The sequence below is a fragment of the Cucumis melo genome, chromosome 10, assembly GCF_025177605.1.
Source record: "Cucumis melo cultivar AY chromosome 10, USDA_Cmelo_AY_1.0, whole genome shotgun sequence".
Taxonomy (NCBI): Eukaryota; Viridiplantae; Streptophyta; class Magnoliopsida; order Cucurbitales; family Cucurbitaceae; genus Cucumis; species Cucumis melo.
This window is the reverse complement of record NC_066866.1, coordinates 460,228-474,672: the sequence shown is the minus strand read 5'-3', so window position 1 is coordinate 474,672 and position 14,445 is coordinate 460,228. Positions and strand designations below refer to the sequence as shown.

Genomic DNA, 14,445 nt, shown 5'->3' with positions numbered 1-14,445 from the left:
TTTTCCTCTTCTTATCCTCCTCTGTTGTCCTCTTTTCGACTCTGACAAAAATAATAATAATAGTTTTAAAATTAAATAAAAATATTTATCTTTAAAATAAATAAACAAAAAATAGTAATAAAAAAATTAAAATGATATTTTAACCAAAACCAATTGGATTGCAATTTTGGTATATGTGTTTCAACTTTCAACAACATTTAATTTAGGCTATATAATCTCAAATGCTTTAATTTATTGGCCCTATGAACGAGGAGTGCTTATATATTGCATCTCGATCGTGTTGAATATCGCTTTCAGGGTAGTGATCTACAACGACACAACTTTTACATTTTATATTTTCTTACAACTTCCTTCCCCTATAATTAAACCATAGGACCGTGCAAGTTTAAAAAAAAAAATGTTTCCAAAATTCATAATAATATCAATTTACACCTTTAAAATTTAGCAAGTTTGAATAACGAACTAATAACTATATCGGTTTAAACTTTCAAAATTTATATATACACCAATTTAAAACCTCGATTACATTATGTTTGAATAAAACATAACGTGTAATTTGTAATATTATTAATTACACCCCTAAACTTTCGTAAAAATATCAAATTGTCAATAAATACATTGTTTTCAAACAGTTTACAAATATATCAAGTTTACCTTGTCCACTTTATTGACTTGACACTCGAACAAGTCTATACACGCATATGAGTTGTATACGTAGATGTACAAACCTATTCTTAATAGGCCAAAATTGATTTACCGATAAAAGTTTACGGGTAGAAATTGAAATTAAAAAGTAGAACACCAAAAAAAAACGGTAAAGGAATTTTTGAATAATTTTTTTTTTTTTTTTACTTAAATATTATGTGATATATAAATGAGATAGAAAGATAGAGGAAAAGTGAGGTAGTGGCGACGGTTGGGTATGGGTTTGAGCAATAATAAGCTGTTTGTTGGTAAGGTATAAATATTCTATGCCCATTGACCAACAGCTGTCTCCACCCATCTATCGCTATACCACGCGCCTCTCCTTCACAGCACCTCTCCATTCTTAAATATCACTTTCCATCAATTATGTAACAGTCTCTCTAATTAAGTTTGCATCTAATTCTTAATTATTACATAAACACTTGTTTGAATTCAACTACAAAGATAAAATACATCGTTTGAAACATTTTCTGACTCTTTATTGTATTTGAAAAGAACCCGTTGTGAAATATCCCTTGGGATTCAACATATTTGCCTCATCGGCCTCCTTCTTTCACATGGGCCTAAAAGGCTTGGGCCCATACAATATTTTCGGATTTATGTAAAATTATTATTGTTATTATTTTGGAGAGTACATGAGATGCGGGAATTTTCCAAAAAATAATACAACAAACCACCAAAATATTAAAATTATCATAGCCAACGAGCCATGAATGGATAACACGCACGTGATACATGATTATGTAGATTTTGATACACGATCTCGGACATACTAGACCTTGAGATGTCCCAATATGAAAGAATTATTCCTTTAGTTATTGTATCTCGGACTTTAGTGGCATTGAGATGCCCTGAGATGAAGGAATTGTGTCTTTGTTTTATTTGATATCGAGCATATACTACCCCAAAATGCTCTAGTATGAAAAACTTATGCTTCTAGTTATATGATATCGGGCCTTAATTACAACGAGATGGCTTGGGATAAATGAATTTTGTTTTTATTTTATTTGATCTTAGGCATGCATTGCCACGAGATGCCCTGCGATGAAGCACTTCTACTCTAAGTTATCCCATCTCGGGTCATAATTGCAACAAGATGATATGTAATTAATAAATTGCAATAACCTATATGAAATTCATCAAAAAAATAATGATCGTATATATTTTTCTTATTTTGTTATATGGATCAAAAATATTTTGAATTTTTGTTGCATTTATCTAAATTACTTACAACGTTATACCTTTTTAAGTATGTAACTTCACATTCCTATCGTTTGACTTTTGTTAGTTGAATTTTGAAATAAAAATATAAAAATGCATAGGTTTTTGTCCCTTTTTTATTTTAATAAAACACAAGTGTGTGTATATAAACATAATTATTGATTTACTTAATAAAAAAAAAAAAAGAAAAAAAAACGAGTGAGGAGTAAGCATGAAGGAGAATATTCTATTTATTTTATTTAATTAATTATTGTTGTTATTACTATGTATTTCAATAAATTAGGTAAAAATAATAAGAAGTGATTCACTCGATGCACACACAAAGAATAATTAATTTGATATTACCAAAAACAACAGAAATAAAGAAAGAAAGAAAGAAACTTGACTTTTGCAGTTTGGTGGGTGGGTGGGTGTAGATTGTAGAAGATTCGAGATGGGAAAGGAGAAGTAAATTTTGTGGAAGATTGGGACACTAACGTAATAATCAAATAATAAAGGGGCAGATTTGGTAAATGGAAGTCAAAAGGAAACTTGGCGAAGGCTTGAGGGTTTTGATTCATAAGGAGGCGGGCCGCACGTTACCGACGGGCGCCGGAGATGGCGGGCTTCAAAGATTCTTACGTCAGCCATCGACGTAGGCTCCCACGCGCTTACGTAAGCGCGTGGTCGCACGTAACAAGTTGCATGTCTCTAATTTTTTTGAACTTAGACAAATTTGATACTTACTTAGTAAGTACGTGTAACATTTTAAAGTGTATGAGATGAATGTTGAGTGTTTGAGTTTGTCTACGTGACTCTTAGATCTAGCGATTACTAAGTATTTGATACAAAATTTGACTTTCTTTTTTTATTTATTAATTTTGTGTTTCATTTGATATTTGATTTACATCGGGTGAAGTATTTGATTTTTTTTTTTGTTATTGTTGTTACATTAGATTTAAGTTTGCATATCTATTAAATTTTAGTGTTTTAAACCATGCCTAATAAGTAGTGGAATTGTAGGGTTTTTTCTTTTTGGTCCGATTGATTATTGGAATTCATTGTAAAAAGTTTAAGTTTAAAAATCGTTACGTTTTTATAATATATATAGAAAAATAAAAGAAATTAAGAATGCTTTAAAGTTAGAGTACCAACTTATCAATGTCGCATTTTTTACTCGATCTTAAATCATAATACAGTAAAACTAACAAGTTCATTTAAGTGGAAAATTGCTGTATAAAAGGCCTAACTAGTTTAGTATATACTATACACTAAGTTAAGATACAACCAAACTATAAGGGAATGCTTGGTATGAGGTGATCACATAATTGTTACATTGCCTAGTTGACTTGAGCTTCCTTCTATTGTAGGTTCCTCGATGACTCAGTTGGTAAACCATAGCTTGTTCTTGCCTACAGGCGCCAAACAAATCGCCTTACTCCAAATCGATGAGTAATTACTGGATTTGACAAGTGGTTGAGTAATAAGAATAACGGATGGAATTATTGAATGGTGTAATAGACAATGATTCATCTGAGCTTCAAGACCAGTAGACGTCGAACCTAAGGTTTGAGCTTATGAGTTTGCCATAGTAGGGGTTGATTAAAGGATAAGAGGAATCAACTGAAAAAGGCTCAAGGAGGAAGGGGAAAGGGTGCACGAATAATGAGCACTAAAACTTTGACGAGGGATGCATGATTTGCTCTAATGCCATGACAAAAAGTCGAATAAAAATGAGTGGTTTTATCGAGTAACAAACTCCACTTAAAAAGATCAAAGTGATGAATGCCCTATATATAATGGGTTTAAATGGATTAAGCCAATCAAGCTGTTTTACAAACTGTTACAACCAACAATGGTAACTCATTAACGATTGATAACAGAGCCTAACAACTTCAGTTTTACAAAAACTCTAATAGTTAGGTTCATAACTATTACAAAAGTGAGTAATTGAAAGAGTCGAGACAAATATCGATACAACAAATGCCAGTTAACGCAAGTAACGAGATAATAAACCTATCAAATTATTAGTGAAACAAATCGTGTACGAGCCTTTATATCCACCCAGTTCAACCCAACTAGAAACAAAAACACTCAATTGGTAAACTTAACAAGTCTAAGGTCAAAATGTCCATGTTGGTAAACTTGTATTTAAAGTGAAGAGTCGTAAGATTAAGATTTTTAACTGTCATAGATAAATATTTAATATAAACAAAAATACATAATTAATTATTTGATAAGTAAGAAAATTTCAAAGCTAAATCTAATTTACAAACAAAGGAGAAACTTTAAAAATTATACGATAAAGTTCTAAAAAAAAAAAAGACAAAGCAAACCATAAAGATGAAAGTATACAGAATTTATAAATGTATTAAGCCAATCAAAATTTCGCGCATTTGCGTAAGGGATAGTTCGAAACTTGGGAATGGGTGCAGACAGCACGTGCTCTTGTATCATGCCTTCAAACTCTTCACGTGACTTTGCACGAGTCCTAGATGACGTGGCAAAGTAATATCGTTTTTTTTAAATTTTGTCGTTTTCTGGTTTGACTCCGTCTCTTAACCTTAACGGTCGTAAACGGAATAAAAAGCGCCAACTTGTCGAAGGCGGGAAAGGCTGAATTTTGACGGAAGTAATCAATTTGTGGGTCGTATGGAGTAAATGACGCAATTGTCCCTTCGATTCTGAATTCGTACAATTTGTATGAAGTAAATGTTTCGGAATTAATTAGAGCATTTAATCTTGTTTTCCAGATTAACAACTTAAAGAAAAAGTATGTTTATGTAGTTTTACAATTAGAGTTTTAATTAATATTTAGATTTTTTTAATTAGAGAATTCATTTAAATTTTCGTAGCAATTGTTATACTAAAAAGAAGTTGGGATTAAGCAGGAAATAAGTTAAAGAGACGGGGGCATTTTAGGAATACGGAAAAAACTAATTCGATGGGCAGCGTTGTAAAAGAGGAAAAAAGAAAAAGAATAAAAAACAGATATGGTGAGAGAAATATAGAAGGAAAATAATTTATTTAAAGAAACAATTGATTTTTTTAAAAAAAATAATTTTACCGGACTTGTAGCGTTGATTGAAATAGAGTTTAACAATCGAGTTGAGATCCGGATGCCAATCTCTCTCTCTCTCTTTTTGCTCAAGGGATCTATTTTGTTCCTTATCGTCTTTCTTGCGCGTTCTTTTTTGAAGCAGATTTTCCACCAGCCAAGAAAGAGAGATAAAAGGAGTCACTAAGAAGATTGCAAACCCTAGAAAGTTGAAGAAGAAGAAGAAGAAGAAGAAGAAGAAGAAGAAGAAGAAGAAGAAGAAGAAGAAGAAGAAGAAGGACAAGGACTCTCTCTTATCGTTTTTTTTAATCTGATTTCAAGCCCTAGAATTTATTTGGCGCGCCGAGGGTCGTGTGTTTATAAAGGTTTTAAGGAAGGGTATATTGGTTGTGCAAGGGATATTTAACTCGGTGCTCAATTTTTGTTTTGTTTGAGCTAGCTTTTGTTTGTGTGATTATTTGTCTTGCAAAACACAGTTCTGGTCTTTGAGGTGGATTTTTGGTTCGTGAAACTGATTGCCGAGTATTTGGAATTGGAATTGGAATTGGAATTGGCCATGGTGGTGGTGGGGGCGAGGTGCTAGGGTTTTTATACTGGTTTTTGTCTGTGTGTTTGTGGGGCACCCGTTGTTCGTTGATGCTCATGCAATTTTCTTGCTTTTCATGCCGCCAGAACCTTTGCCGTGGGACAGGAAAGACCTCTTCAAGGAGAGGAAACACGAGAAGTCGGAGGCCATAGGGTCTGCGGCCAGATGGCGGGACTCTTATCATGGATCTCGCGAGTTTAATCGGTGGGGTTCTGCTGACTTACGAAGACCTACTGGTGAGTTTTGATGTTACTTTACTGTTTCTTCCATTTCAACTTCTTAGATCCTTGGGCGTCTTAGCTGGTATATTACAATCGCATTTATTTTTAATAATCTTGAGTTTTTGAAGCTTTGGATGATAAAAGGATTTCGGGTTTCATTCCTGCTGAGATCTTGGGCCGTCCTCAAAACCTGCCTGCATACTTTTTATCTTCTGATATTGATACTCTTTGCTGTCCTTTTTTCCCTTTTTTCCTGAAGGTCATGGTAAGCAGGGTGGTTGGCATCAGTTTTCTGAAGACTCTAGTCACGGTTATGGGCCTTCTCGGTCATTCAGTGACAGGGTGATAGAAGATGAAAGCTTCCGGCCGTCAGTTCCTCGTGGTGATGGAAAATATATTAGAATCGGTAGAGAAAGTAGAGGTTCTTTTAGTCATAGAGACTGGAGAAGTCACTCCAGAGATACTAACAATGGATTTGGGAACCCTTCACGAAGACCATCATCGCAGGATGTGAGTTCTGATCAGAGGTCAGTAGATGATACGGTGACATATTCCTCTCCTCAATCGTTTCATGGGTTAGAAAATGGCCCGAGGGCTGATGTGGAAGTTTCCCTTGGCTCCACTGATTGGAAGCCACTTAAGTGGTCCAGATCTGGGAGTTTGTCTTCTCGGGGATCTGCTTACAGCAGTTCAACAAACTCGAAGAATGAAAAGGCTGATTTACCTCTTAGAGTTGCATCTCCTATAGAAAGCCCTTCTGCTGAAGCTACTGCCTGTGTGACATCTTCTCTGCCTTCTGAAGATACAATTTCTAGGAAGAAACCAAGGCTTGGATGGGGTGATGGACTAGCCAAGTATGAGAAAGAAAAAGTTGACGTTCCTGATGGAAGTCTGAGAAAAGAAGTGGCTCTTCTTTCAAGCGGCAGTGGTGAATTAACTCATTCGCTTGGTTCAAACTTTGCTGAGAAAAGTCCCAAAACTTTACCCTTCTCAGATTGTGCATCTCCTGCAACTCCATCCTCTTTTGCTTGTAGTTCATCATCAGGTAAACTAAAAAGAATTTGACGGGATATTTTAGTGTCTTTGCACGTAATTAGTTTAATCTTTGTGATAATCATGACACAATCGTGTGCTTAACCTGTTCCATTTTCATTAATTTCTTAAACATTGTTCTAGGCTTAAGTTGGTTTAGTCAATTTTAAGATTTATGGACGAGAAAGGGATGGTAGTCTACTTTGAATTTTTTGCATGGCTCATGTGTGTTGTAGGCTGTACGCACTATGGCATGTTCTATAAATTGCACCAAATGAACCTAGACAAAGCAAGCTTTATTGAGTAAAAACTTTGAATTAAAGGATAAACAGTTTGAATTAGCTGATGGAGATTGGGTTCTATGCACTTGTTTTCTGATAAGATTTCATGCATTAAGCTTCCATTGTTTTCTCTAATCTTGGACTTCTTATTTCTATTCCTTCAACTCATGACTCTCACTATTAAACTGTGAAGAATTGGTTTCTAGTAAGATTAAGGGGTAGCATCTTTCTGATTGACATGTAGACATTTATTTTCCCTTTTTTGTGTTTACCTTGGCACTAAACCTTATATTATTCTGATTCGGGGTATTTTTGGAATATTTTCCTCATAGCTTGTCAGTTTGGTTGTTTTCTTTGTGGGACTGCTTATGTTTCTCTTTTTGTCTATTTTGTTATCGTTGCCTCATATCTAGAAAAAACAGTTGGGCGGGTGATTTTAATTCTCTTAATAGCTTTACGTGACTAAGAATATAATAATTTTATTTTTAGGAATTGTGGTATCTGTTTTATTTATTTCTTTCTTCCTAAAGTATGCTGAATGGTCCTTTTAATTTCTTTTTCTTTTTGAATTGAATGCAATAGGCTTGGAAGATAAACCATTTAGTAAGGGAGCAAGTGCTGATGGAATGATATGTAGTTCACCTGGGTCTGGTTCACAAAATCTTCAGAAGTTATTGTGCAGTATAGAGAAGATGGAGATTAGTTCGATTGCTAATTTAGGGTCCTCACTTGTTGAATTATTTCATTCTGATGATCCAAATACAATAGAGTCATGTTTTGGGAAATCTACATTGAATAAGCTGCTAGCGTATAAAGGTGAAATTTCAAAGACGTTGGAGATGACAGAGTCAGAAATTGATTCTCTTGAAAATGAACTTAAGTCTTTGAAATCTGGAAATGGAGGCAATGTTTCTAATAAAAAATCTTGCAGTGCCACACGTTTGGTGGAGAGTTCAACATATTTCAAAGAACAAGATGGCATCTCTTGTATTGCCCCTCGTCCTGCTCCATTGGTGGTAGTTTCTTCTTCTGATGCAACAGTTGAGAAGGTGCCACTCTGCAAGGGTGACATGGGAGTAGAAGATGTTGATACAAAGGCTGATGAGATTGATAGTCCTGGAACTGTGACATCAAAATTTAATGAGCCGTCCAGAGTAGTAAAGGAGAATACTTCTGATATTGTTGATAATGGTCATTGCTCTGTAGTTACGGATATGATTGTCCCTGGCAAGATGGAAGGGAATTTTCCAATATCAGAGCCTTTTGTGGATGAGCGCAAAACGACTGGCTCAGGCAATGAATGTATTCTTGCCAAGAGTTGTTCCAGTGAATCTTTTAATGGTGATTTGATGGCCCAAGCTGGTAGTAGATCATCTCTTTGTGATTCAATCTTTGCATGTAATAAAGAATATGCAAGTAGAGCAGCAGAAGTAATTTTTAAGAGATCACCAGTGGGAGTGTGCAAGATCAGCAGCAAAAGCACCAAATATGTCTCCTGTTCAGAGACTGAGAAACTTATTAAAGAGAAATTTGTATCGAGGAAGAAGTTTTTAAAATTTAAGGAGAGTGCATTAACCCTTAGGTTTAAAGCCTTGCAACAATCATGGAAAGAATGTTTGCTGCATTCTGTAAAGAAATGTCGCTCAAGGCCACAAAAAAAGGAGCTGAGTCTAAGGGTGACACATTCTGGCCATCAGAAGTACAGGTCTTCATTTCGCTCTCGTTTGATTCAGCAAGGTATGTGCTTGCATCCCTTCTTCAGTATTTTTTTTTGTTTCCACTCCAGACTTACAAATATGTTTTGGAGTCGAACATTCTTCAAATGTTATATTGTCTATTTTCTACTTTAAAAACCATTTGGTTTATTTGAGTTAGAATATTAGTGATGAATTTCTAGGGAATTTTCTCATCTGCAATGATGTATTGTGTTTTATTGTTCTATTGGAACTTCAGTTTCCATTTAATGAAAGCATGCCCGTCTGTACACTTCTTGTTGCGGTTGACGAGTAATGGGAGTTATCATGTTTTTGCTGTTGTTGATTGGTTGATTGTGTAACTGGGCTTGTTATTTTATTTTGAGTTGAGCTCGTTGAGAATTGTGGTAGGCCGTTTTTTTTCTTTTCCTTTTTCTAACAGAACATTTTAGTGTCTCTGATCCAGGTTATGTATGAACTAAGAAAGCTACAAAAGATTTAGTGGGTGTGTTCTATATTCCCCTCTTGTAGCCAGAGATCTTTGATGAATCATCTAGAAAGTGACACATGCATTTTTTATCGTTTATTTTGTACATTTTTTGAAATCTACAGAGTTGTTTGTAGGCCTTAAGATTCAAACCTTTGTTGTAGTCCGTGATGTGAATATTTTTCTCTTCTCCCTTTGAGATCTGCTTGGCAAATGACTATCTCATTCCAAAAGTGCCTTGATTGTAATTTGTTGGATAGTTGAACACAAGGTTTTTATAAAATTTTCTCTGACAATCATTACGCGTCGTTATGATTTACTGAATGGTTAAATTTTGATTTTTCAGGAGCGTGTCAGAGCACTACATTTAACACAGAAATTGCTGTTCGTCACTCCAGCAAGCTGCTGTTGAACCCACAAATTAAGCTTTACAGGAATACTTTAAAGATGCCAGCTATGATTTTGGACAAGAAGGAAAAGATGGCATTGAGGTTCATCTCTCATAATGGGTTGGTCGAAGATCCCTGTGCTGTTGAGAAGGAAAGGAACTTGATAAACCCCTGGACTTCAGCTGAGAAAGAGATATTCTGGGAGAAGCTATCTCTGTTTGGAAAGGATTTTAAGAAAATTTCTTCATTTCTCGACCTCAAAACTACAGCAGACTGTATCCAGTTCTATTACAAAAACCATAAATCTGATAGTTTTAAGAAGAACAAAAATTTGGAGTTGGGCAAGCAAATGAAATCTTCTGCCATCACATATTTGGTAACATCAGGGAAAAAATGGAATCCGGATGCGAATGCTACTTCCCTTGATATTTTAGGTGTTGCTTCAGTAATGGCAGCACAAGCAGAATATGACATTAGAAACCAGCAGAAATGTAGCCGCCATTTGGGTACGGGAAAGGATGTTGAGTCAAAAGTATCATGGAGTGCTAGCGCTCCAAATAAAAGCAATTTGGATGATCTTCAAACTGAAAAAGAAACAGTTGCTGCTGATGTGCTTGCTGGCATAAGTGGTTCAATATCTTCAGAGGCCCTGAGTTCTTGCATTACAAGTGCCATTGATCCCCGTGAGGAACTAAGGGAGCAGAAGTGCTATAAAGTGGATTCTGCAGCGAAATTGCCTTCATTGTCTGATGTCATGCAGAAAACTGATAATGAACCTTGTTCAGATGATAGTTCTGAGGATGTGGATTCTTCAAATTGGACAGATGAGGAGAAGGTGATCTTCTTGCAGGCTGTGTCATCCTATGGTAAGGATTTTGATGTGATCTCTAGATGTATCAGATCAAAGTCTAGGGACCAGTGTAAGATTTTCTTCAGCAAAGCTCGGAAATGCCTTGGACTGGATTTGATGCATACTTCTGGAGATGTAGGTGAAACACCTGGGAATGGTAACGATATCGGTGGGAGTGGGACTGACACTGAAGACCACTGTGTTGTTGAAATCTGTGGAGGCCGTGGCAGTGATGAATCTATCTCCAAGTCAATCAATGGTGTATCAACATCGGTTAACATAAATCATGAAGAATCTGTTTCTGCTGCGACTGTCAACATGCGAACTAGTATGGAATTTGAGGAAAGTACAGCATTGCAACAGTTGGATGAGAAAGGTGCTGAGGCTGTTGGGAACATGATTTTTGAGACTTCGAAGGAAGAGGATGTGCCTAATCCGAGCCAGCGCATGCATGACCAAAAAATTGAAGGCTCTTCTGAAAATACTGAAGGTGGAAAGAGCTGTAATGAACCTGACATTCTGAGATCTGAATCGGTGTCCACAGTAGACGAAAATTCAGCAGCTGTGAGCGAGTGCAGAGCTACTGTGAAGCTTGCAATTGGAGAAGAAGAAGTAGGAAGCGACGCTAATTTACACAGTCAGAGTACAATGCAGTGCTCAGGTCAGGATTCAACTGGGTATGATTCGAATATTGCTTTAGAGGGCAGTTCTGTAGGGCTTGATCCACAAATCTTGCATCCAAACATTCTTAAAGTGGAACCTGTTGAGAAGAAGTCTTGCATCAAGTCTGAGGAGAATTTTCTTGCTGTCAGGAATTCTGATACTGGTGTCATTGGAAGGGAACAGATGCTTAACCAAGATGTATCGTCATCAACACTTGTTTTGCAGGATGTTAGTGATGCGGATCAAAAACCTATGAATAGAGATAAAGATGACGATGATGAGCATCGAAATAATTTGTTGCGTAATAGTGAATCACCCAAGTTTCCAAGAAGCTATCCTTTCAACAAACAAATCTTTGAGGACATAAATAGAAATATCAATCACACATATTTTCCTGTTGTTCAAGGGCTGTCAAAGCCAGACATTAATTGTAATAATAAATATGTTCCCGAGGGCCAATATCTTCAGAATTGTAACAGTTCCAAGCCGCACAACTCTGCTGAGCTTCCTTTTCTGTCTCAGAATATAGAACTGGGTCATAATCATCAGAAGAATGCTTCTGGCAGTGGCAGTGCTTCAGATTCCGATGTTCCCCGCAGGAAAGGTGATGTGAAACTGTTTGGTCAGATATTAAGTCATGCCCCTTCCCAGCAAAATTCGAGCTCTGGTTCCAACGAGTGTGGAGAGAAAAAGGGACTTCACAACTCGAGCAGCAAATCATGCGACATGGGAGAACACGTTCCGTTAAGGAGTTACGGTTTTTGGGATGGAAGCAGAATACAGACGGGTTTGTCCGCTTTGCCTGATTCTGCCATTTTACAATCCAAGTATCCTGCTGCATTCAGTGGCTACTCCGGTACATCTGTTAAAACTGAACAGCAGACCTTGCAGGCACTTGCAAATAATAGTGATCAAAGTCTTAATGAAGTAGTGTCTGCTTTTCCAACCAAGGATGGAGTGGTTGATTATCATTCGTATAGAAGTCGAGATGGTGTTAAGATGCGACCATTCCCGGTCGATATATTTTCTGAGATGCACCGAAGAAATGGCTTCGATGCTGTATCCTTGTCAAGTTTACAGCAGCAGGGAAGAGTGCTAGTTGGAATGAATGTTGTTGGAAGGGGAGGGATACTCATGGGTGGTTCTTGCACTGGTGTATCAGATCCTGTGGCAGCCATTAAAATGCACTACGCCAAGGCCGACCAGTACGCTGGGCAACCTGGTAGCATGTTCACAAGAGAAGATGGTAGTTGGAGAGGTGGTAATGGTGGAGATTTAGGCAGCAGATAGTAGATGTGCATCGGGGGCCTCTGCCTTGTTAGGGATGTCCTCGCCTGTATCATATTTAGTCTGTTTCAAGTTTTATTTTCTCTTTTTGAAAAAGAAGTGGTAGGAAGGGGTAGAAAGTAATTTAAACCAATGGGTTCTGAAAAATCCATCTTTTTTGGTTGAAGAAAAAGGAAAGAGATTTTAGGGGATTGTAATATTGTAGCAGTCTTTTGTATTTGTTGTATTTGATTGCAACACAGAAATAATCTTCTCAAAATGAGTGCGGGCATAATCGCGGCTCCGCTCAGCTCAGCTCCTTTCACAGGTCAATCCTTCAACTTTGATAACCTAACCTACCTACCTGACTCGTTACATTATCCAAGTGGAGGTTAGTAGTTTTTTTTTTTTTTTTTTGACATTTATTCCCCCTTATACTTTGTTGTATGATTAGGAATTAGGAGTCTTTTGTAGAATTTTGGATATAATATAGTCATCAAGATTTGTATTGTATCATATTTCCCTTGTCTTGTATTTGGGTTTTTGACTAATTTGGAGAATAAAGTCTTTGGAAATGGGAGAAATTATTGACTGTTGCTTTCACTTTCACTGTTTTAACCCATGAATGTATGAGAAAAGAATAATTCTTTTAATCATATGTTTAACGGTTGATTGTGATGGTTTACTTTCAATAATTTCGTCAAATAATTGATTACTTGAATGCGACTCTCGTGGGGTCCTAACATCTTCACAAATATTCTCAATCCATATTCATTACATATTTCAAGCAATCTCCGTTTATGGTTCCATAATTTTAGTTGAATCGTCCTCTTGAAAAACTACTTCACCCTGATGTTGGCAAACTTCTTTATTCTTTTTGTAGTAATTTTTCAACTAAATTATTGTAAACAAAAAGGTGAGATTTTTGTAAAATTTTCAAATTAAATGAAGTCAACCAATATTTAATTTGATTGTCAATTTGATTTTAGGGTAGGCCAGGAAATTGTCAAGCGAACATTGCATTATTTCATTAGATTATCTTCTGATATAATATTCATCTTAAAGCGCTACACCGTTGGAATGACATCCAAACAATTTTTTAAGTTCTTGATTTGAACTTCTGATATGACATCCAATCAATTTTTAAGTTATAATTTAGCACTGTATTATCCAATCTTGGCTGTCTGTATTATTTTCAATATATAAACCTTGATTCTTGTCTTTCCTATTTTATTAGATGTTTGAATTTTAAATCAGAATGAAATTTATTTATTACCTCAAAAAAATATTTTTGAAAAAGTTCATTTATGTTCAAACTCTTCTTGTTTTGAAAATTGTTTAAAATACTCTTAAAAAATTACTATAGATGGTTTTTAAAGACTTTAATTTTTTTAAAATAACTTATTTTTTGATTTAAATTCTTGAAAATGTAATCCAAACACACCGATAGAGAATATAAAATCGAATAATATGTATAAATGAAGTTTAAATTTTTATATCATTGAAGTCGCCAATTCAACAAATACTTAAATGGGTCAATATATTTATGTAAAACTTGCATATTATTAGATTTTTAATTTTACCTATAATAAAACAAGCCTCTGACTAAACCTTAATTAATCTGTCAAATTGAGTAGATGCTAACATTAACTCGTTCGAATTCTTCCTACGTATTATTGAAATATAAAAGTTTTGTTGATGAATGTCTTTCAATTAGTATATTATTAACGTATTTGAATATACAAACAAATTGGTGACGAAGTTAGACATGTCAATAACAAATTTAAACGAATACATCATCCGAAACATATTTCAATCTAGCTGACCAATTTTGATATGTCAAATAATATTTTAGTTTCGTGATATCATTTTCAAATACGTTAATAATCAATATTATAAGCAAGTTTTTATTCACGAAACAACTAAATAGAAGAATTTTTTAATGGAAGACTAAATTGAGAAGCACACAAATGAAATAAAATAGTTAGTTGGACTTTTGGTGTATTAATCAAT

General features: G+C 35.4%; 1 protein-coding gene across 1 annotated transcript; it reads left to right on the top strand.

Annotated features, from left to right (window-relative positions):
- The first annotated feature begins 5,026 nt into the window (after positions 1 to 5,026).
- LOC103489481 (uncharacterized) lies at positions 5,027 to 12,948 on the top strand. The gene is made up of 4 exons (XM_008448687.3): positions 5,027 to 5,785; positions 6,030 to 6,815; positions 7,666 to 8,820; positions 9,611 to 12,948. The coding sequence occupies exons 1-4, from the start codon at positions 5,626 to 5,628 to the stop codon at positions 12,454 to 12,456; spliced, it is 4,947 nt and encodes a 1,648-aa protein (XP_008446909.3). The 5' UTR covers positions 5,027 to 5,625; the 3' UTR covers positions 12,457 to 12,948.
- Positions 12,949 to 14,445: the final 1,497 nt, after the last annotated feature.

Excerpts from the sequence above, each read along its gene's own strand:
- LOC103489481 (XM_008448687.3), top strand. The coding sequence starts at position 5,626 with ATGCCGCCAGAACCTTTGCCGTGGGACAGGAAAGACCTCTTCAAGGAG. Across the intron at positions 5,786-6,029 it reads TGACTTACGAAGACCTACTG|GTCATGGTAAGCAGGGTGGT; the intron begins GTGAGTTTTGAT and ends TTTTTCCTGAAG. Across the intron at positions 8,821-9,610 it reads CTCTCGTTTGATTCAGCAAG|GAGCGTGTCAGAGCACTACA; the intron begins GTATGTGCTTGC and ends TTGATTTTTCAG.